This window comes from Pinus tabuliformis, chromosome J (genome assembly GCF_031772625.1).
Source record: "Pinus tabuliformis cultivar Carrire ecotype Pingquan chromosome J, CPIR1, whole genome shotgun sequence".
NCBI classification, from domain to species: Eukaryota; Viridiplantae; Streptophyta; class Pinopsida; order Pinales; family Pinaceae; genus Pinus; species Pinus tabuliformis.
In genome coordinates, this window is record NC_142295.1 from 1,193,339,291 (window position 1) to 1,193,362,179 (window position 22,889).

At 35.5% G+C, this 22,889-nt stretch overlaps 1 protein-coding gene across 1 annotated transcript; it reads right to left on the reverse strand.

Annotated features, from left to right (window-relative positions):
* Positions 1-4,146: 4,146 nt before the first annotated feature.
* Positions 4,147-6,966, reverse strand: LOC149231369 (peroxidase 12-like). The gene is made up of 4 exons (XM_089376284.1): positions 6,662-6,966; positions 5,988-6,182; positions 4,826-4,997; positions 4,147-4,721 (listed from the first exon to the last, which is right to left on the reverse strand). Exons 2-4 carry the CDS (start codon positions 5,988-5,990, stop codon positions 4,270-4,272), a joined length of 627 nt encoding a protein of 208 aa, XP_089232410.1. The 5' UTR covers positions 5,991-6,182; positions 6,662-6,966; the 3' UTR covers positions 4,147-4,269.
* Positions 6,967-22,889: the final 15,923 nt, after the last annotated feature.

The following is a 22,889-nucleotide window of genomic DNA, read 5'->3' on the forward strand; positions in this document are numbered from 1 at the left end:
ATACTACAAGAGAGAAACATTTTTATTGTTGAGTATTTTTCTAATCCTAATTATCTAAATATATTTAGTGTTTTCAATTGTTTCAATTAAGAATCGTTTCCAAGTTCAAGGGTCATGTAATTATTAGTAAAGATTGCCTACGAATGAATATCGTAATCACTTTTTGGCTTTTACAAACATTAGCAATGTTTTGTTCCAGAAAAGCGTTCCGTGATTGATAACTCTACTAAATGATTTTATGAAATAAAAAAGAGATCAATTACTTGATATCGTGACATCTTCAGGGTTGAAAGATTACCTATATTTCATAATCAATACACAATATATTTCTTCAAAATTTTGAGGTGTAGAGTAAGATTTTACTGTGCACCTTGCACATTTATGCACTTTTCATATTCACACTTTGTACAATGAAGGATTTTTCCATATGTCAGAGTGAAACCGATCTATTAATTTTTTCATTTCTGATATCCAATATTTATTCTATGTTTACTTGATAAGGGCTTATCTATCATTTTTCCAAATGTGAAGATCCAGCTACAACTTTATTTTATTCCATAAACATGAAATTATTTAAACTTTAAACAGAAACTTAATATGTAATATTAAATGAAGTTCCTTTTTTATGTGCGTGAGAAAGGAATGTTTTACAAGAGAACGAGTGTGTAGAGAAAGGAACAAGAACTCTACTTCGTAATGTGGTAGAAACTTTTATCAGCATTTTTTTAGTCCCTCGCATAAATTTCCCATGGGTAAATTTCTTCCAGAGACCCGTTCTGTCGAATGCTTTCAAATACTATTAATTAAATGCTTGTTAAAAAATTTTCAATTATGTTCGTTTTAATGTGGGCCTTGAATAAAACAATTGGCATTCAATATTAAGTGAAGTGATTTTTGTATGTGTGTCAAAAATAAGTGGTGTGTGGGAGAAGGAGCAAGGAATTAAAATTTTACTTCATAATGTGACATAAACTTTGATCTTCAAGGTGGAAAAGTTCTTCTGCACACTCATTTTGTCAGATAATTTCAAATTCTATTTATTAAATATTTATTATCAAATATTCAAATTAGCGTTTTTTTAAAGCTGGTGAGAAAGAGGTGTTATGCAAGAGAAGGAGCGTGCAGAGAAAGGAAAAAATAGTTATTTTTCACAATGTTCCATATCTCTATAAGCTTTAATGCAAGAGAGACTTTTACTCTATGGAATTCACATATGTGGAGGAAGTTTTCATCATGCCAATGTGGAAAAATCTTAATAATTATAAACTATAGCATATATATGTTATAGAATATATTTATTATTAAGTAGTTATAAATTATTAATGGACCAATTAGTGGAATTCTATTTAGTTAGTTTGGGATCTTTATTTAACAAAATTAATAGCTTATCTAATTAAAGACATTTCTTATTATTTTCAATTAAACATTATATAATATCCCTTATATTAACTTACTAACTATTATTCTATTTAATTAAAAGACCTATTAATAGATTATTATTTCATACTCTAAAAAAAAAAATTATTAATATTTTTCCTCTCCCTATTTCTTGGTCTTGGTGCGCAGTCAAACTTAGCCTTTCGTAGTAGCCGTTAGTACAATCTAGTCTCTCTATTTAACATGCAACTGTGATCTGATTCTTCAACTGAACCACACTCGTGGGTTAGAAAATAAAATATGATGTGATTTTTGCTGAAGAATCTAAAAGAGTTGAGAAGATGCAAAATCCTTAAAATCCTAAGAAAAAGAAAAAGAAAAAATAAAAAAGTTGGTTAATTCCTAAAAAGGGAAGGGGGGAATTTACCGGCTAAAATCAAAAGAAACTAAAAATAGAGAGACGAGAAGGGAAAAGAGCAAAACTATCGATTAAGAGGAGGAGGGGGAAAACAAGGAAGACCCGGTCCGTGGACGGGGAAGGGGGAAAGGTGGGGAAGTGGCTAAGAAGAAAGGGCACGGATCTAACAACTACTAATTTTCCAGCCGTGAGCTCTATTGAGGTTGCTCAGAGAGATGACAGCTGGAAATTAGCCACCTTTCCCCCCTTCCCCCGTCCATGGACCAGGTCTTCCTTGTTTTCCCCCTCCTCTTATGGATGGTTTTCCTTTTTTCCTGGTCTCTCTATTTTTAGTTTCTTTCACTCCCTCTAGATGATTAGTCCTTTTCATTAGCCCTATTAATTATGAACATTCCTTCTATTCCTAGTCATTGATTTTAGTCGGTAAATTCCCAAACCCCTCCCTTTTTTAGGAATTAACCAACCTTTTTTTCTTTTCTTTTTTTGTTAGGATTTTAAGGATTTTCCCTCTTCTCAATTCTTTTAGAATCATTAATCTTAATTATTGGTCCTTTATTTAACTTATTAGGTTTAATAAGCCTCTAAGATATATTTATATATATCCATATTATATCATTAATTTTTGTTTTTTAGACAGGTCTATATATAGGTTAGAATCTTATGAATTAATTCTTACCATTTCTATTTATGATTATATTACAATAAACCAACTTGCATGATAACTAGTTAACTATTAACTTTTATATTTATATTTAATTCGGAAAGTATATGTTTATCTATTATTCTACATTATATTAATTATTTAAGGTTTTTTGATATATAGCTATTTCATAATATACATATATATTTTATTAGTATTCCATTTTAGTAATTTGTTAGGTAATAAATATAACAAAAACACTAGATTTCATAATTATTAACTTACCATTTTTTTTATGATTATAATTGGAGAAGATAATTTATTCATTCTCTTAATTTTTAAATACAAACTTTACCTTTATTCAAATGTCGTAATATATATAACATTAATTTTTTTGTAATAATTATAACAAAAATAATTTTTCCTTTCCCTTAGGTTGGCTAGTCAAATTTAGTTGTTTCTCAGTCAAATTTCCCAGTCCAATATAGCCCTTCCTAGTCAAATATAGTTGTTGGAAGATCTTGTCTCCCTATTTAACATGCAGCCATAATCCGATTCTTCAACTTGTCCATTCTTCAACTTGTCCTCAACCACACTCGTTGGTTCCAAACGCATCAACTAATGTGATTTCGGCAGAAAAATCTTCTCAAAATCTTGATATAGATCACAAAAACTTAAATTCAACAAGGTATAATAGTTTAATTTAGATACTCCATTTACCTAACTATTTTACTCATAAATATATAAAATATTTAACTCTTCACCAAATTGAATGGAAAATCCTCATCAAAGATGAAGGAAACTAGGGTAGGAAGAAGTGGGTTTTTCAAAACATTGTTTCAATAAATTACAAGTGAATGCATGATTAAAACATGTGAAATTAAAAATATTAATTTAATCTGGATTAGATCTTTTGTTTATAGGAGGATCCATGTCTATCTTGAACAAAAATTAAAAAAATGGTTAATAAATATAGAAATAAATAGTTTTATTTTTCCTTTTAAATTTAAATTTATAATCTTATAAGAATAAATACAAACTCTTAACCCATTCAATCTTTCATTTATTTAAAACATAATAATTATATTACATACTATCATCTTAACTAATACAATATCATATTATTTTAATAAATATCACTTCATGTTAAACCTCGAGTTTGTATTACTCGATGTTTGTCATTATTGATGGATATCAGGCCTGGTTACCTCGACGCTTTAGTGTTTGAACAGCGAAGCCGCTGTTAGTAGCTTTTATGGGAGGATTTCAAGGTCTTTAGTTAGGCCATACCTAAATTTCTGAAATGCTGAAATTAATAGGCCTTTGGAAGAGGCGATTAAGATTTTTAATAAAGTCGATGAGCAGACTAAATTCTTTAATTAGTCGATGACTTGCAGGTGGAAATTTCAGAATGGTTGAAATCTATAGTGAGAAACAGCATTAAGGGTCTTAATTGGCTTTGTAGATCTTAACCACTGGGTTAGATTATTAGGTTATATATGTGTTTAAATTTTTGCTACTTAAAAAAACCATATTTATATCAATAATACGAAAACAAATCTCATCACCAAGTTATAAAAAAAAAAAAAAAAACATATCAATAATACGAAAACAAATCTCATCACCAAGTTAAACTATGGAATTTAGTGTTTAGAGTTGATTTACATAATGCCGCCCCGCTAGTGTTGTACCACTATCAAACACTGGCAAATTAATCAGAATGACGGTATCTATTCGCAGGGTATTCTCACGCTACCTTTATTTATAAGAACTTAGTACATGGAGTACGTGGAAGAATGGATTCAATTGCTAATCACCACACCACACCAGACCATCAAGAGGAGAATGATGAGGACAACCCCATTGCTGGATCTATAATGGAATACGAGGAAGTATTTGTATTGCGAACTGCGCAGTTTTTTCGAATTTCTCCTTCTGTTCCTGTGAGCACATCGAGCTGAACCATTTTCAGCATACTGAGTGCAAATTGCTTAAAGAAGGAGGTCTGGTTCAGCCCAAAGCCATTAACAATCTGTCGAGTTCGAGAGTCGTTGTAGAGATTTTGATCGGAGGTGAGGAGTGCTTCTCCATTCTGCAAATCAATGTAATACTTTATGTCGAATACATTTGGGGTGCGTATGTCTAAGTTTGTGGTGTTGACAGTTGTGTTTGTGGGACATGTATGCTCAAGTTCCCGTGCGAAGGCAGCGTTGAGGGTGGTATCCTGCGTTGGGTAAAGCCTGTTCACGAAGGACGAGCAGTGACTGATTCCGAAGGTGTGCGCACCTGAATATTTATAAATTCATATAGCAATTTCATCAGAATATAACGAAACAATGGATTAAAGTTTAGTTTATTGTAAATCATTGGCCTCAGCATTGAAAACTGACCTGATAGCGCTACAAGTTCCGTGAAATTATGGAAACCCTTTTCTGTGAAGATGGTCATCAATACAGTCACATTTGAAGTCGGACTTGGTAGACTGGCCAAAGTCACGGTTTGATTGGCAAATGTCAGGCTATCTCTGCGGCCCAGTGGGACTAGAAACTCTGGCCCTCCACCCTATTTGTGGCCACGAAAAAACAACAATGGTTAGATCCCATTTCTTTAGTATTTTAATCGTAAAGGCCGTCCATTGCTGGATAGACAAAACTAATTGCATCCATAGATTCAGGGATGCAATAACAGAGTAGCATGGTTTCATTGAAAAAAGGTGCAAACTTCTAATCAAATTCGGACAAAGTTGGATTTATAAAAATTAATTTTATACTTCGGCCAAATTTTTTTGTTATCTGAAAACACTTGGGTGTCAAGTAATGTTCATGTTCATTTCATTGAAAGCGCTTGGGTGTTAAGTAATCTTCATGCTTATTTCACCGGGATGAACAGGTGGACGAACAATGAAATTATCATGTGGATTAATAGTTACTTTGAGATTTATCAGGAGAATACGGGATTCACTATCTGCTCAAAGCGATGATAAGGTAACAATGAAACGATCATGTGGATTAATCGTCAATGTGAGATTTATTAGGAGAATATGGGATTAACTGCCAACTCAAAGGGATGGATGATAAGGTAATATCAAAGTGATGATAAGGTAATATGAGATTCAGTTACCTCTGGAATCACAGTGAGAATATGGATTAATTTTTCACTCAAGATAATGACAAAAGAATATGAACTAATGGTCCACTCGAGATTATGATAAGGGTTTGGAAGTAGTGAAAAATATCAACCTGATACTCCTATAACCTTGACCCAGACCCAGGTTCAATTCTCTGAGTTGCTTTTGAGAAGGTCTTGAAATAATTGTTACACTCACCTAATTGTCACAATAGCCACCATAGAGTTTATCCTAAACACTTAACATTAACAATAGACTCAAAATAATGGTAAGGGTTTGGAAATCAATACCACTTAGGTTGAGAAGAGCTGTAAGAGCACTTAGCTAACTGCAAAGATGTGCCGAATCTGGTTATGATCGAATCTGGTTATGAATCTATATAGGTATTTAAGATGTTTAATGGAGTTTTGAGTTCAGGGACTCACCATAGATACAGCGTAGGACGCTGTTAAAGCCAGGATGTCAGCGCAAGAAACTACTCCGCTGCATTTGGCTTCCACTGCTTCTTTGATTTTGTTGATGATCTCGAATGCCGCGGCTCTGAGAGTCAGGTTTGGAGTAGCTTGCTGCTCGCTCGGGTCACTTGACGTCCCATTCAGCAAGATCGATGCGTCACATCCCTGGCAGAATGATTGAACAATGTAAAATACGAATATGATGGGAAAGACAGTTAGCTATTTAAATAGCTAAGATTTGTAAATTATTCATTAAAATATTTATGTTCGATTTGTAACTATAACACGAGTGGAGATGGGAAATTAAAAATTGGATCGGGAATTTTTATTTTTTATATGGTTTAAGTAGGTCTCATAGTTAACATGTTTTTTTAAGAGGCAAAATCAGATAAAATTAGAATATGTAGGTCATTTAAGATTTAGTAATCAAATAACCACCCAAAATCAGTGTATAATCCTACTTCTTGACCTCAAAACTCATGGACCCCAACTTCCAAACTATTTTTTTTTTAAATGAAAGTTCAAAAAACCATATTACAAAATAAGACCACACCGTGAATACTTTTAGGCATCGAAGAAAATCCAAATTTTAATGTAGAAAACGATTAAAGAATCATAAATAGAGTTTTGAATGTGTAGATTACCTGCACGAAACAGTCGTGGAAAAGGAGTCTCAACAACCCTGGGGCTTGAGTGATATTTTGTTCCAGCAGCGGCTGAAGAGTGGATTGCACTATTGACTCCTAGGTGGGGCAGCTGTCATTGTAAAATGTCCAGGAAAGCCCTTCCACTGGAGTTGGCAGATCACTTGTGTAAGCACCCGCAGATGATACAATAACAAGGAGAAACATGGCACTGAAGTATTGGGCTTCCATTTTCTCTCCTGCTCCCACTTCACTCTACTATTAGTGGCTTCCTATTCCCATCAACATCCAAGAAACAAGGATATAACAAGAAAAATGGGTGCTCTCTTATGAAAACGCCATGGCTGCTTTTAAATGCTAGCATGGGCAAATTATTCTGTGGCTCCTCACTTACCAATTGGGACCATCAATTTGACTGGTAAGAATATGGAGAGCTAAGGTTGGTGTGAATATCAGTTAGCCCTGGGTGTATATGTTCTCATGGACACAAAAATAAAAAATATCCCCATTACACAAACAATACCGATTGGTACCATAGTTTTGACTGGTAAGAATACGGAGAATTCAGGTTGGTGTGAATGTATGAATATTAGTTAGCCTGGTGTTCATGGGCACAAAAGTAAAAAATATTCCCTTTACACAGCAATAAAAGGTAGGTTAGCTTTGTCTATGTTATTTCTTTAATCATTCCAGGTATGTTAGCTTTGTCCATGTTGTCTCTTTAACCATTCATTCAAACATCTGTTCATGGAACAATAAGATAAAACAAATACCTCTCGTAACAAAACAGACCGTTGACGATAAAAAATTTCGATTAAAAGGGAAGAAAAGTTGAAAGGCTGGAATGGAAAAAGAATCACTATATTTCTAAGCTTACCTATTCAACCAGAGGATTCTCTCAGCCTTGTTTCATAACTGTGCAACCCCTTTACACCGAACTTAATTTTGTGAATTGCAAATTTTTGTCACCAGATAGTTCACCATTATGAACTTCCCGAAATTAAAAAAATAAAATCATAGTCACTTAACCCAATCAGACTCATCTTCACACTCCGTGCGAGTACTCTTCGCCACACTTCATGTTGGTGAGTCAGCTTCGTAGCGATGGAATTAAGTGAGATTCTTTTTAACAAATACATCATCTACATCATCTTTTTTTTGTTATCCGAAGATCTATATTATATATATTTGTTTTTCTACATTTATTTATTTTAATATGAATAATTTATTATATTTATTAAAATGAAAAAAAAGGTGGGAAGACCTTGATATCAATAAATATTTTCTTTGAGAAATATATAATAAAGGAAAAATTAAATTTAAAAAATTAAAAATTAAAAAGAATGTTAATAAATATATATTATTTTAAAGATAATATTTGTAAAAATGGATAATATATTTGCAAAAATAGATGATAAAATAATAAAGTTATAAGAATAATTTGAAAAAACTGAAAATTAAATTATTAAGAAATGGAAAAGTAAAGTCCAAAAAAAGTCTAAGGTAACAAGATTGATAGTTGCAATACAACATAGTGTTGTTTTTACCCTTAATTAATTGATTAAGACATTGTGCCTTATGTGTTTTGTCATTATTTGAGAGTTCTTTGTTTTAATAATTTGTTGTTATGGTTGTGTCCACACTTCTATAGTGGGCACAATGAAAGACAACTCTGCGCAGTTTCCTCCACACCTCTACATACCACACATGTGGTTAATCAACCATGTTTCTTAGAATTGGAGAACGGAAAATTACATTATTCTTTGTGCGGATTGATACATTGTGATGAGTCTTGAGATTCATATGAAGAAAACACTGAGCAATATTACATATTTCCACAATGAAATTCTTCGTTGTACAATGAAATACACATCTGCATTATGCATAGTGAAAATTTAAGTCGTTGTCGAAACAATGAAAGGTTTGTTGAGCTACTTTCGCACAATGTTGTGTTTGTGGGACATGTATGCTCAAGTTACCATGCGAAGGCAGCGGTGAGGGTGGTATCCTGCGTTGGGTAAAGCTTGTTCATGAAGGACAAGCAGTGACTGATTCTGAAGGTGTGCGCACCTATATAATGTTTCTTAGAATTGGTCATTAATAATTTATAACTACTTTATAATGACTATATTCTATAGCTTATAACTACTTATTGTTAGTGTTAAGGATAAACTCTATGGTGGTCACTGTGACAATTAGGTGAGTGTAACCATTATTTCAAGGCCTTCTCAAAAGCAACTCAGAGAATCGAACCTGGCGAAGGTTATAGAAGTATCATGTTGAGATTTTTCATTACTTTATAGAAGTATCATGTTGAGATTAAAATCTCAACATGATACTTCTATAACCTTGGCCAGGTTCGATTCTCTGAGTTGCTTTTGAGAAGGCCTTGAAATAATGGTTACACTCACCTAATTGTCACAGTGACCACCATAGGGTTTATCCTTAACACTAACAATAAGTAGTTATAAGCTATAGAATATAGTCATTATAAAGTAGTTATAAATTATTAATGACCAATTCTAAGAAACATTATATAGGTGCACACACCTTCGGAATCAGTCACTACTCATCCTTCGTGAGCATGCTTTACTCAACGCTGCCTTCGCACGGTAACTTGAGCATAGATGTCCCACAAACACAATTGTCAACACCACAAACTTAGACATATGCACCCCAAATGTATTCGACATAAAGTATTACATTGATTTGCAGAATGGTGAAGCACTCCTCAACTCCGATCAAGATCTCCACAACGATTCTCGAACTCGACAGATTGTTAATGGCTTTGCGCTGAACCAGACCTTCTCCTTTCAGCAATTTGCACTCAGTATGCTGAAAATGGTTCAGCTCGATGTGCTTACAGGAACAGAAGGAGAAATTCCAAAAAACTGCGCAGTTCGCAATACAAATACTTCCTAGTATTCCATTATATATCCAGCAATGGGGTGGTCCTCATCATTCTCCTCTTGATGATCTGGTCTGGTGATTAGCAATTGAATCCATTCTTCCACGTACTCCATGTAATAAGTTCTAATAAATAAATGTATCCTGAGAATTGTTGTTAATTTGAGATAATTTTATAACAGACAGACAAAAAAAAAATGCTCTGTTTTACTCTGTTTTTAACACAGAAAACTGAAAAACGTTTGTTGGAAACGGTGTTGCAGCAATGTAGTTTGGTGTTGCAGCAACGGTGGAACTAGTGTAACAACAACAGTGACGGTGTAACAACAACAGGAAAAATAACTTGAATTTATTAAAAAATAAACTAATTGTTACAGGTTCGTCCTTCTGTCACAGCAAAGAACCATAAAACAAATTACATTCAAAATATCTGCACTGCTGTGCATTTTTCCCTTTCTGGTATCTACTACGCTGTTACATCTACCCCTGCTGTGCATTGCTATGTATTGTTGTGTGTTTCACTATTTATCTTCACGCTGCTGCGTGCTCTCCTCTGCTCTATCTGATTCTTCAGCTGCTAACCTTAAAACAGAACTGTTGTGTGATGTATTTATATGCTAAAACATATCTGATTTAAACAATAAAATATTACAAAATATCTTCTAATGCCTATCTCTGTATTTAATGCAGCAAGGCGGTAATGCTTTTATCAAAAAACAAGTCGGCTGTCTGCAGGGGAAATCAATTCTGTGAGTTTAATGCACATTTATGTGCAAAAATATCAAAGGCGACTTTGCGGCATCAAACAGCCTGGAGTATTTACTGCTAATCAAATTCATGTCCAGTTGTTCATTGTTGCAGTTGGAATTAAATTCCAACACTCCCCCTTAATTTCAACTGCTGCATACCCAGACATTTCGTGAAATGATCAAAACCTTTCTTTGCTAATGGTTTTGTCAATATGTCAGCTAGTTGATCCTCTGTTCTGCAGTGCTGCAAAACAATCTCACCATTGTTAACCAATTCATGTATGAAGTGAAATTTGGTATCTATGTGCTTTGTTCTTTTATGAAAAACAGAGTTTTTAGACAATGCTATTGCTGAGCTATTGTCACAGTAAATGGTTGTGCCCTTTTCTTGTTGATGACACAAATCTTTGAGAACTCTTCTCAGCCATAGTGCTTGGCATGCAGCTGCTGTTGCTGCCACATACTCTGCCTCTGCTGTTGACAAAGACACAACTAGTGCTTCTTGGAAGCCCATGAGATGGCTCCCGATCCCATATGAAACACATATCCCGATGTGCTTTTCCTATCATCAACACTTCAAGCCCAATCACTGTCAGTGTAACTTGTCAACATGAAACTTTCAGAAGAGGAGTATAAAATACCAAACCCCTTCGTTCCATTTACATACCTTAGAATCCTCTTGGCTGCCTGCCAATGAGTCTCTTTAGGTCTTTCCATAAATCTGGAAATTAAACTCACAGTGTGCATAATGTCCGACCTAGTTGCAGTCAAGTACATAAGGCTGCCAACTATGCTCTTGTACAGTTTTGGATCAAAATATTTGTTGTTGTTTTCTTTGGTCAATTTCAACCCCACTACAGTTGAAGTCACGGCTGCTTTGCTATTCTGCATGTTAAATCTCTTCAACACTGCTTCTACATATTTACCTTGAGAAATGAAAACACCATTTTCACTTTTCTCTACTTCAATTCCAAGAAAATATCTTAAGAAGCCCAAGTCAGTCATTTCAAATTCACTTTTCATGACTGCTTTAAAATCAGCAATGAGAGAAGCATCATTGCTAGTAAAAATCAGATCATCTACATATAAAACAACAATATTAATCTTACCGTCATTTTGTTTTATGTAGAGTGTGGATTCACCATCACACTTATCAAAGCCATTCTCAATCAGATAAGCATCAATTATACTGTACCATGCTCTTGGAGCTTGCTTCAGCCCATAAAGAGCCTTCTTCAGTTTACAAACTTTATGCTCTTGGCCTTCAACTTCATAGCCCAGAGGTTGATCAACATAAACCTCTTTTTTTAATACTCCATTTAGGAATGCAGATTTAACATCCATCTGATAAATCTTCCATTTGTGTTGTGTTGCAATAGAAAACACTGTTCTCACTGTTTCCATCCTTGCTACTGGTGCAAAGGTTTCATCATAGTCTTTGCCTTGTTGCTGCTTGTAGCCTTTCACAACAATTCTTGCTTTGTGCCTGTCAATCCTACCTTCAGCATTGCTTTTGGTCTTATAGACCCACTTAACTCCAATGGTACCCTTGCCTTCAGGGAGGTCCACTAATTCCCATGTTTTACTCTTCTCAATTGCCCCAATTTCTTCATTCATTGCTTCAATCCATTTATCTTGATTTACAGCATCTTCAAAATGGATTGGGTCATCAATATGACAATACAAAGCGAATAATGAATTCAGACCGGTATTGTTACTTACCTCTCCTTGTTCATAAATCTCATTCAGATTTCTGAATCTTGGTCTTCTTGGTGTGCTTGGAGTTCCATCCGAACTTGAGGGTATTTCTGATCCCTGTGGTGTGCTTGGAGAAGCACTTCCTTGACTTCTTAAGGCTGTTCGAATTCCAGCTTGTGGTGTGGTTTGTTGTACTTGCTGTGGTGGAGGAGGAGCCACCAAGGAAGGATTATTTGTTGCTGTCCCTTTCTCTTCTTCTTCATGAGACACAATTGTCTTCACATTCACTGTTTTTTCTAAGCTTCCATCCCAAGCTTCATCTTCAATGAACTGCACATCTCTACTTACTATTAACTTCTTGGTGGATGGATTATAGAGTTTGTATGCTTTTGACTCATCACAATAGCCAATAAAGACACACTTCTCCCCCTTACTATCAAGCTTTTGCCTTAGCTGATTCGGTACATGTGCATATGCTACACAACCGAATACTCTCATGTGAGTGACAGTTTGTTTTTGACCACTCCATGCCTCTTCTGGTATTCTGTTCATGACAACTTTAGTTGGGCATCTATTCAAGATGTAAACTGCGCAAGTAACAGCTTCTGCCCAATACTCATGCGGCAAGTGTTTTGCCTTCAGCATACTTCTGACCATGTCAAGAATGGTCCTATTCTTTCTTTCAGCAACACCATTTTGCTGGGGTGTATACCTTGCGGTAAACTGCTTTTCTATACCATTCTCTCTACAAAAACGCAGAAAGTCTTGGGAGATATACTCTCCTCCTCTATCTGTTCTGAGCACTTTGATATAATTCCCACACTGCTTTTCAACAAGAGTTTTGAAGTGGCGGAATTTCTCAAACACTTCACTCTTCTGTTTCAGCATATACACCCATGTCTTTCTGGTGTAATCATCAATAAAAGTTAAAACATATTTATTTCCAGCAAATGATGGTATTTGCATCGGTCTGCACACATCAGAGTGAACAATTTCCAAGGGTGCTTTTGCCCGTATACTCTTTCCTGCTGGAAAGCTTTCTTTGTGTTGCTTGCCCAAGATACAGCCTTCACAAAGGCTGTCTCGTTTCTCAATCAACGGCAATCCCTTTACCATTCCCTTTCTATGCAACAGATTCAGGCCTCCGAAATTGAGATGTCCAAATCTCAAATGCCACAACCAATTCACATCTTTCACTTGTTCCTGAAAGACTTCTTGTGTTACAGCCACAATAGTTCTTCCTTCCTTCAAATCTGCCCTAAGTTTGAGAGGAAACATTCTATTGCTGGTCATCTGCACCTGTGCAATGATCTTCTTACTTGGAGGTATGTCTCTGATAGTACACAAATCATCTTTGAAGAACACATTGTAACCTTTGTCTATGAACTGTCCAATGCTCAAAAGATTATATTTCAGACCAGGTACATAGTATACCTCTAGCACACTCATCTGTTCTCCATTTTTTGCTCGAATACTGACTCTGCCCTTACCTTTGACAGATATCTTATCATCAGTCCCTGTTGTTACCTCAGATTTCACATTTTCATCCAGATTGGCAAACATTGCAATATTTCCAGTCATGTGATTACTACAACCTGAGTCTAAGAACCAAAAATCTTCTTGTTTGTCTTGTGCTATGTTACATGTTAACAGCACGTTCTTTGGGTTCTTATCTTCTTCATTTGCAAAATTAGCATTCTGCCTATTATTCATGTCATTTTGTTTTTTCCTACATTCATTGGCATAGTGCCCATATTTCTTACAATAATGACATTGGACTTGGGATTTGTCATACCTTTGTCCATGAGCTTTTTGTTTGCTTGAACCTTCAGCTTGGTTCTGATTGCAGCTCCTTCCGCTTGTGCTAGCAGGATAATTTCTGCCTCTGTTTTGGCTTCTTCCAGGACCTTTGTTATTTGCTCTGCCTCGACCTCTTCTTTGGCCAAAAGACATCTGAGCCTTGAATGCTTGCTCAAATGAGGAATCTGTTCCTCTACTCAGTCTGTGTTCATGAGACAAAAGAGAAGCACTCAGCTCATCTACCGTGAACTGTGAGAGGTCTTTTGTTTCTTCTATTGCTACCACAATAGATTTAAACCTTGATGGTAAACATCTCAAGATTTTCTCTACAATCCTTCTATCTTCAAGAATCTCACCATGAGATCTTATCTGGATTATCAAGCCAATAACCTGAGTGAAGAATGAATCTATTGTATCAGATTCCTTCATGCTAAGATTTTCAAAGTCTCTCCTCAACATCTGCAACTTTGCAGTCTTCACCTTCTCCATGCCTTGATAGGCAGTTTTGAGAATATCCCATGCCTCCTTAGATTTTGTTGCTGTTGCAATCCGCAGAAAAACACTTTCATGTACTGATTGGAAGAGGAAAAAGAGGGCTTTGGCATCCTTCTTTCTGTCGCCCTTCAACTGGTCTCTTTCTGCTACTGTCAAAGAAGCCAGTGTTGTTGCATCTGTAGGTTCAGCATAGCCAGTTTCAACCAGGTCCCATAGTCCTTGAGGAGCAAACAATGCTTTCATTGCTATGGACCAATAATTGTGATTTTTCCTATTAAACTGTGGCAGTTAGGAATTTGTCCAACCTGTTCCAGCATCTGCCATCTTAACCTATATTGGTAAAGAAGAGATACTGATTGTATAGTGAAAACAAGCAAAAACTTTCTCTGCTGGAAAAAATATGCTCAACAAGCTTCTTACAGCTCCTACAGTGAAAAACAAGCTCTGTTTTCGACTCACTGAGTGCCTAGACCAACTCTGATACCATGTTGTTAATTTGAGATAATTTTATAACAAATAGACAAAAAAAAACGCTATGTTTTACTCTGTTTTTAACACAGAAAACTGAAAAACGTTTGCTGGAAACGGTGTTGCAGCAACGTAGTTTGGTGTTGCAGCAACGGTGGAACTGGTGTAACAGCAACGGTGACAGTGTAACAGCAACAGGAAAAATAACTTGAATTTATTAAAAAATAAACTAACTGTTACAGGTTCGTCCTTCTGTCAGAGCAAAGAACCATAAAACAAATTACATTCAAAATATCTACACTGCTGTGCATTTTTCCCTTTCTGGTATCTGCTACGCAGTTACATCTACGCCTGCTGTGCACTGTTGTGTACTGTTGTGCATTTCACTATTTATCTTCACGCTGCTGCGTGCTCTCCTCCTCTATCTGATTCTTCAGCTGCTAACCTTAAAACAAAACTGCTGTGTGATGTATTTATATGCTAAAACATATCTGAAAACAATAAAATATTACAAAATATCTTCTAATGCCTATCTCTGTATTTAATGCAGCAAGGGGGTAATGCTTTTATCAAAAAACAAGTCGGCTGCCTACAGGGGAAATCAATTCTGTGAGTTTAATGCACATTTATATGCAAAAATATCAAAGGCGACTTTGTGGCATCAAACAGCCTGAAGTATTTACTGCTAATCAAATCCTTGTCCAGCTGTTCATTGTTGCACTTGGAATTAAATTCCAACAAGAATACCTTGCGAATAGAAAACGACATTCTGATTAATTTGCCAGTGTTTGATAGTGGTACAACACTGGTGGGGTGGGATTATGTAAATCAACTCTAAACACTAAATTCAAGAAGTTAGTTTAAGTTGGTGATGAGATTTTTTTTCATGTTATTGATATAAATATGTTTCTTTTAATTTAAATGAAATAACAAAAATTTAAACTCACATATATCACCTAATAACCTAACACAAATAACCTAATGATGCAGCCCAGGCCGCTCCCAGGCCGCTTCTACCAGGATCCTCCGGTCACCATGCATATAAAAGCTTGTTTCATGATGTTATAATCTCATGATTTATAACCACGCTTGTTTAACTCACGTCGCTCTTCATGAACTCTTAAAAGAAACATATTAAAAATGGACTTACGCACAATTTAAGAATGGCCATGCGCATACAATATATCTATATATGTATTCACTACGCACATCCACACCAAATCCTCCCCTCAGCGCTGATTACAGGCTGGCCCTTATTGAAAACAAAGGCTCAAAACTCATGGACTGATGGATATACATATCCGCTTGTTATGTTGTCTCGGTTGAGATATATATCGTTCTTCATTTGAGTCCGCGGTCCTGGTGACATGCAAAAACCATAGGTTACGGATGAAAGCATATATATATCGCACCGGAGATATATATATCTCCGCTCTATACCAATTTGGTTCGATATGTATATATATCACAATTGCTCAAACGATGGTCCCTTCCCTTCGAATCTGCGGATCCGACGCAAATTGACACAGCCTTTAATATGTCAGTGGCTGCTTTTCACCGGTCAATGCGATGAGCAGCTCCCATTTTCGATATGGCGGCCCTGTCTGTATATGTTTTTAGTTACAGTTTATATATATTCGCTTCCAAATTCCAAAACTCGCCCTGTTGAAATACGCTGATGTAATTCAAGCCTATATAGAACTCGCCCTGTTGCAATACGCTGTTGTAATTCAAGCCTATATATATATATATATATATATATATATATATATATAACAGAGACTATGCGTAACAGCAATTTCAAGCCTGTATGTCATCAAAACGGAAGGGAAATGAATTCACAATTATTACACAGAAAATGCGCATGAGAAATAAAACCATCAGCACCCATGTGATTTCAACATTATATAACATCAATTTCTGCAACCATGTGCAGATCCATATCTCAGGATTTAATAAATGCAAACATAATAATATCAATTGAATTCAATTACTCATAATTACATAAAACAAGCATGCACAACAGTTATATTCATGGCCAGATATGCAAATCGATGGCCCTTTTACAAACTGCACGAAGGCTCCCAAGGAGAACCCTTGCTCACTCCTCACACACACTCACACCCTCAATGCCTTTGAGGCTCCCTAATTTATTAAACTTAGCATGATCTAAAAATCCTAAAATCACTCAACTAAAGCTCATGCAATGCATACATATGGCAAAAGCATCCCTTCAGCTTTATTATGTCTTTTTCCCTTGTTCTAAAATAGAAAAGCTTCCTTATGATCCACATCCATTCCTTTATGCCTAAAAGCTCTCCTTAATTCCTATTTCCTCATTTATTTATTTTGAAAATATCTAATAAAAAGCCTAAATATTAAAGTGACTTGGAATTTAGGAAACTAATTCCACAATTGCATGACCCCTATGTCTATTATTTACAATAATTTCCCTTTGGGTTGAATGCTCCCGCATCATACTCCCAAGGTAGAAAAATTTCATGATCTCCTGATCATGTGTTCAGATCTATGTTTGCCTGGATCCCATATCTTGTACTGTAACTTTGCATTTGCCGCTGCTTCTGTCTGTTGTTCTTCTCCAGGTCTCCACACTTTATGCTGCTTTGCTCCACTAGTTGTACTCTTGCAATCTTCTGCTGTCTTCCTCTTGCTGCTTCTGCTACTTCTCTTCTTTGCTGATGTCTTTTTCTGAGACACTTTCAGCATGATTCTCCTGATTAATTCAATTTCCTTGTCCAATAAATCTTCAAGATGTTGATTTCTTGCTTCTAAGTTGGTCTCTGTTCTGACTGCCACCCGATCATCCACCTCCTCTTGCCTTCTGGAACAGAGAACTTCTTTTCCCTTCAATTGACTGTTGAGCTGAGTCGAATGTTTCTCAGCACCGGCGACCATACCTGCATTCACAGAACACATAAAATTAAAATCACAAGGCATCAGTGCCTTACTTCCCTCTGCCAGCATCTCAGTATGCTGTTCCATCCCAATAAGCACATCAGTATGCTGATTCTCTCTGCCCAAAGAATTCTCTAAAGAACTCTTAAGACTATCAACTAGTCTTCCTCCCATACCATCTATTTCCATGATGTCTTTCTCCTTTTGTTCACTGTACTGAACTCTTTCTTCTGCAATCTCCCTGTCATACTCTGGATTCTCCAACAAATATTCTAATAATGCAATTTCTCTGTAGCATTGCTGAAGCATATCATCATCACCTGCATTCATACATAAACTTCCAGTTTTAACAGACTCAACTGTTGCTTCACTTATCCGTGCTACAGACTGATCGACTTCTTCTGCATCCATACGAGCTTCCTCTTGTGCTGTAACAGTCGCACAAGGTTGCACATCCTCCTCAGTAAAACCTGTAATCACATCACAATTGTCAGCTACAAAAATACATGGTTTTACATTATCCATCTGATCTGGATTTGCCCAATAACTCAAGAAATCATCAATGATCTTCTCCTTTGTCTTCATTTCCTCCTGTGATCTTGTTATCTCAACATCGATCTGAACAGTCTTCAGATTCAACTCTTCTTGGACAAACTTCAAAATTTGCTCATCTTCCTGTATTGTACCTACAAACATACACAATTCATTAGTTTTAAAACCACAAGACTTTTCAGTCTTGACTGCTTCCTTCAACATTTTTCTTTTAATATATCTGCATGTGGGAATTTCAAACTCCAACTCTGGCACAAGAACTCTAAGTCCCTTTTTCCACAAGGCAATCACAATTTGCCTCAACCTCCTCTGCAACTGTCGCCAAATCACTCTCTTTCCCTTCAGTGGAAATATCCATTTTCCTTTCCGATTTCCCCGCTCTTGTAGCCATTTTTCTAGTACCTGCAATTGTACCTTTATCTCTGCAATCTCTCTTTTTCGAACCTCTGCAGTCATTTCATCTCTGTGGCATTTCTCTGAACCTCTTCTTCCTCTAGAAAAACTCTCTCTGCCTCTGGCAGACTGCTTCCTCGTAATTTTTCTATTCACCATGAGTTGTACTAGCCTCTGCAACAGCAACCTCTCTTGCTGCAACTTACCTCACCGAGCTCTCCTCACTCAGTCTTTTGGTAAGTACTGGTTCACTGCCTCTGGAACCTCTTGAGCACTCCTCTGCTCTCTCTAGGCTATCTCTTCAACTCACCTTCTTCTTCTTCTTCACTGCAATTGTCCTCCCTATCCAGCCTTCAGCTGAATGCCAGGTTCACTGCCACCGTCTCTGCAACCATAAACTTCATTTATAAATTTCAAATCAGAAAAATAATCTCACCTCTTAAGATCTTGCATGATCTTGTCTTCTTTCCTCTTCCGCAATCCTGTTCACTTGTGTAGTTTGCATATCAGATTAAAAATCATTCATCCCACTTCAGTTCTCAAAAAAAAAAAACATCTTCAATTGAGCATTCTAGCTCTGATACCACCTGATGCAGCCCAGGCCGCTCCCAGGTCGCTTCTACCAGGATCCTCCGGTCACCATGCATATAAAAGCTTGTTTCATGATGTTATAATCTCATGATTTATAACCATGCTTGTTTAACTCACATCGCTCTTCATGAACTCTTAAAAGAAACATATTAAAAATGGACTTACGCACAATTTAAGAATGGCCATGCACATACAATATATCTATATATGTATTCACTACGCACATCCACACCAAATCCTCCCCTCGGCGCTAATTACAGGCTGGCCCTTATTCAAAACAAAGGCTCAAAACTCATGGACTGATGGATATACATATCCGCTTGTTATGCTGTCTCGGTTGAGATATATATCGTTCTTCATTTGAGTCCGCGGTCCTGGTGACATGCACAAACCATAGGTTATGGATGAAAGCATATATATATCGCACCGGGGATATATATATCTCCGCTCTATACCAATTCGGTTCGATATGTATATATATCACAATTGCTCAAACGATGATCCCTTCCCTTCGAATCTGCGGATCCGACGCAAATTGACACAGCCTTTAATATGTCAGTGGCTGCTTTTCACCGGTCAATGCGATGAGCAGCTCCCATTTTCGATATGACGGCCCTGTCTGTATATGTTTTTAGTTACAATTTATATATATTCGCTTCCAAATTCCAGAACTCGCCCTGTTGCAATACGCTGCTGTAATTCAAGCCTATATATATATACGAAAACAGAGACTATGTGTAACAGCAATTTCAAGCCTGTATGTCATCAAAACGGAAGGGAAATGAATTCACAATTATTACACAGCAAATGTGCATGAGAAATAAAACCATCAGCACCCATGTGATTTCAACATTATATAACATCAATTTATGCAACCATGTGCAGATCCATATCTCAGGATTTAATAAATGCAAACATAATAATATCAATTGAATTCAATTACTCATAATTACATAAAACAAGCATACACAACAGTTATATTCATGGCCAGATATGCAAATCGATGGCCCTTTTACAAACTGCACGAAGGCTCCCAAGGAGAACCCTTGCTCACTCCTCACACACACTCCTCACACACACTCCTCACACCCTCAATGCCTTTGAGGCTCCCTAATTTATTAAACTTAGCATGATCTAAAAATCCTAAAATCACTCAACTAAAGCTCATGCAATGCATACATATGGCAAAAGCATCCCTTCAGCTTTATTATGTCTTTTTCCCTTGTTCTAAAATAGAAAAGCTTCCTTATGATCCACATCCATTCCTTTATGCCTAAAAGCTCTCCTTAATTCCTATTTCCTCATTTATTTATTTTGAAAATATCTAATAAAAAGCCTAAATATTAAAGTGACTTGGAATTTAGGAAACTAATTCCACAATTGCATGACCCCTATGTCTATTATTTACAATAATTTCCCTTTGGGTTGAATGCTCCCGCATCACCTAACACAGTGGTTTGAAATGTTGAACAACCTACAAAGCGAATTAAGACCTACAAAGCCAATTAAGACCCTTAATTGCCGTTTCTCACTATAGATTTCAACCATTTTGAAATTTCCACCTACAAAGCCAATTAAGACCCTTAATTATTGTTTCTCACCATAGATGTCAACCAAATTTCCACCTACAAGTCATCGACTAATTAAAAATTTAGTATGCTCATCGACTTTATTAAAAATCTTAACAGCCTCCTCCAAAGGCCTATTAATTTCAGTATTTCAGAAATTTAGGTATGGGCTAACTAAAGACCTTGAAATCCTCCCATAAAAGCCAATAACAGCGGCTTCGCTGTTCAAACACATCACTAAAGCGTCGAGGATACCAGGTCTGATATCCATCAATAATAACAAGCATCGAGTAATACAAACTCGAGGTTTCACATGAAGTGATATTTATTTATTAAAATAATATGATATGATTATTGATATTAATTAAGATCATAGTATGTAATACATATAATTATTACGAGTTGTTTTTATTGTGATTTTTCGGGTGGGTTTTTTGTTTAGTTTTTTTTTAAATCTGGCAGGGATTTATTGAATTCTAAATTTGATAGTAATTTTTGCACAATTGAAGTGTTTTAAGGCTTTTTGAGGGTGCTAAATCTATTACAGTGAAAAAACCAATTTAAATAACACAAAAAATTTCACCTCAAATTTTTCGGCAAGATTCGATACTAGAAATCCAATAAAATCTCACTAAAAAAACTCTTAATTATAATTTTTCAAATAAAAAAAATTAAATGAGTGAATAATTAAAAATGTGTATTTATTCTTATGACATTATAAATTTAATTTTAAAAGAAAAAATAAAACTATTTATTTCCATACTTATTAATTATTTATTTCCATACTTATTAATATTTTTTTTGTGTTCAAGATAGACATGTATACTTCTATAAACAAAAAGATCTAATCCAGATTAAATTAGTATTTTTAATTTTCACAGGTTTGAATCATGCATTCACTTGTAATTTATTGAAACAATGTTTTGAAAAAACCACTTCTTCCTACCCTAATTTCCTTCATCTTTGATAAAGATTTTCCATTCAATTTCGTGAAGAATTAAATATATTATATATTTAGGAGTAAAATAGTTAGGTAAAAGGAATATCTAAATTAAAATATTATATTTGATTAAAATTAATATTGTATTTTTTTGGATGATTGATTGGTTGATATAATGAGATCCGTCTTAAATATATTAAATATATGTTTGACCTATTATGATAAAGCTTACAAGGCTCAAGGACGCACACAAGGAGTAGGTTCCCTACCCTAGTTGAGTCTTGGTTTGAGCCTTGCTCAGATTACTCCAAAAAACCAATTCACCATGGTAAAAAAATAAAAAAAATAAATAAAAGAATTACATTCATTATAATTAATTGTTCTATATTATTTTCATAAAGGCTCTCTATTAAAAGTTTGTAGATATATATATATAAGCGAAGGGAAGCATCTACGCCAATGCAGGTGGGTTAAGTGTTTCATACGACAGATTATGGGTACCAAAATGATATTATTGTGGTCGCAGTTTGTGGAAAGAGAGGCAGAACAATGCCATAGGAAAACCCCTCACCTCTCTGGAATTCATTGGAGGCTTGAATGGGTGACACATTATCATTTGGATGGTGACCCAGGTGGCGCTTGCATACAGAAGAGAGCTAAAAGAAACTCAATCTCTTGCTCTCCCCCGCACTTAACTTCAATTCTTCCTAATATGTACCAATCTATGCTTCTAAGCATGTAATTTTAAACCTTTGAAAAGCATTGGATGTTCTTGAAATTGATAGATGCCATGTACTTAGGTAAAATTTGGGTGTAGATTCTCCAGTTGGCCAAAGTCCCAACGACATTTCACAATGATATTTGACAATTGAGTAAATCTAACAACTAGAGAATTTATACCATCCATTTAATTAATTCAATGAGATAAATGGCTATAATGATAGATATGTTGCATCTTTTTAGCTAAATTGTTATTTATATTTATTATATTCAGCAAGTAATTAATTTCTAAGTTATTGATGTCTAAAAAAACCCTTATAAAATAATTAATGGATGAATTGAGAGCATATTCCTCTCTTACAAGCATATACACCTCCAACAATTTCACAAAATTCTCAGCTCCCACACGGCTTATCCTACTCATGGGTCAC

Excerpts from the sequence above, each read along its gene's own strand:
- LOC149231369 (XM_089376284.1), bottom strand. Across the intron at positions 4,722-4,825 it reads GGAACTTGTAGCGCTATCAG|GTGCGCACACCTTCGGAATC; the intron begins GTCAGTTTTCAA and ends ATAAATATTCAG.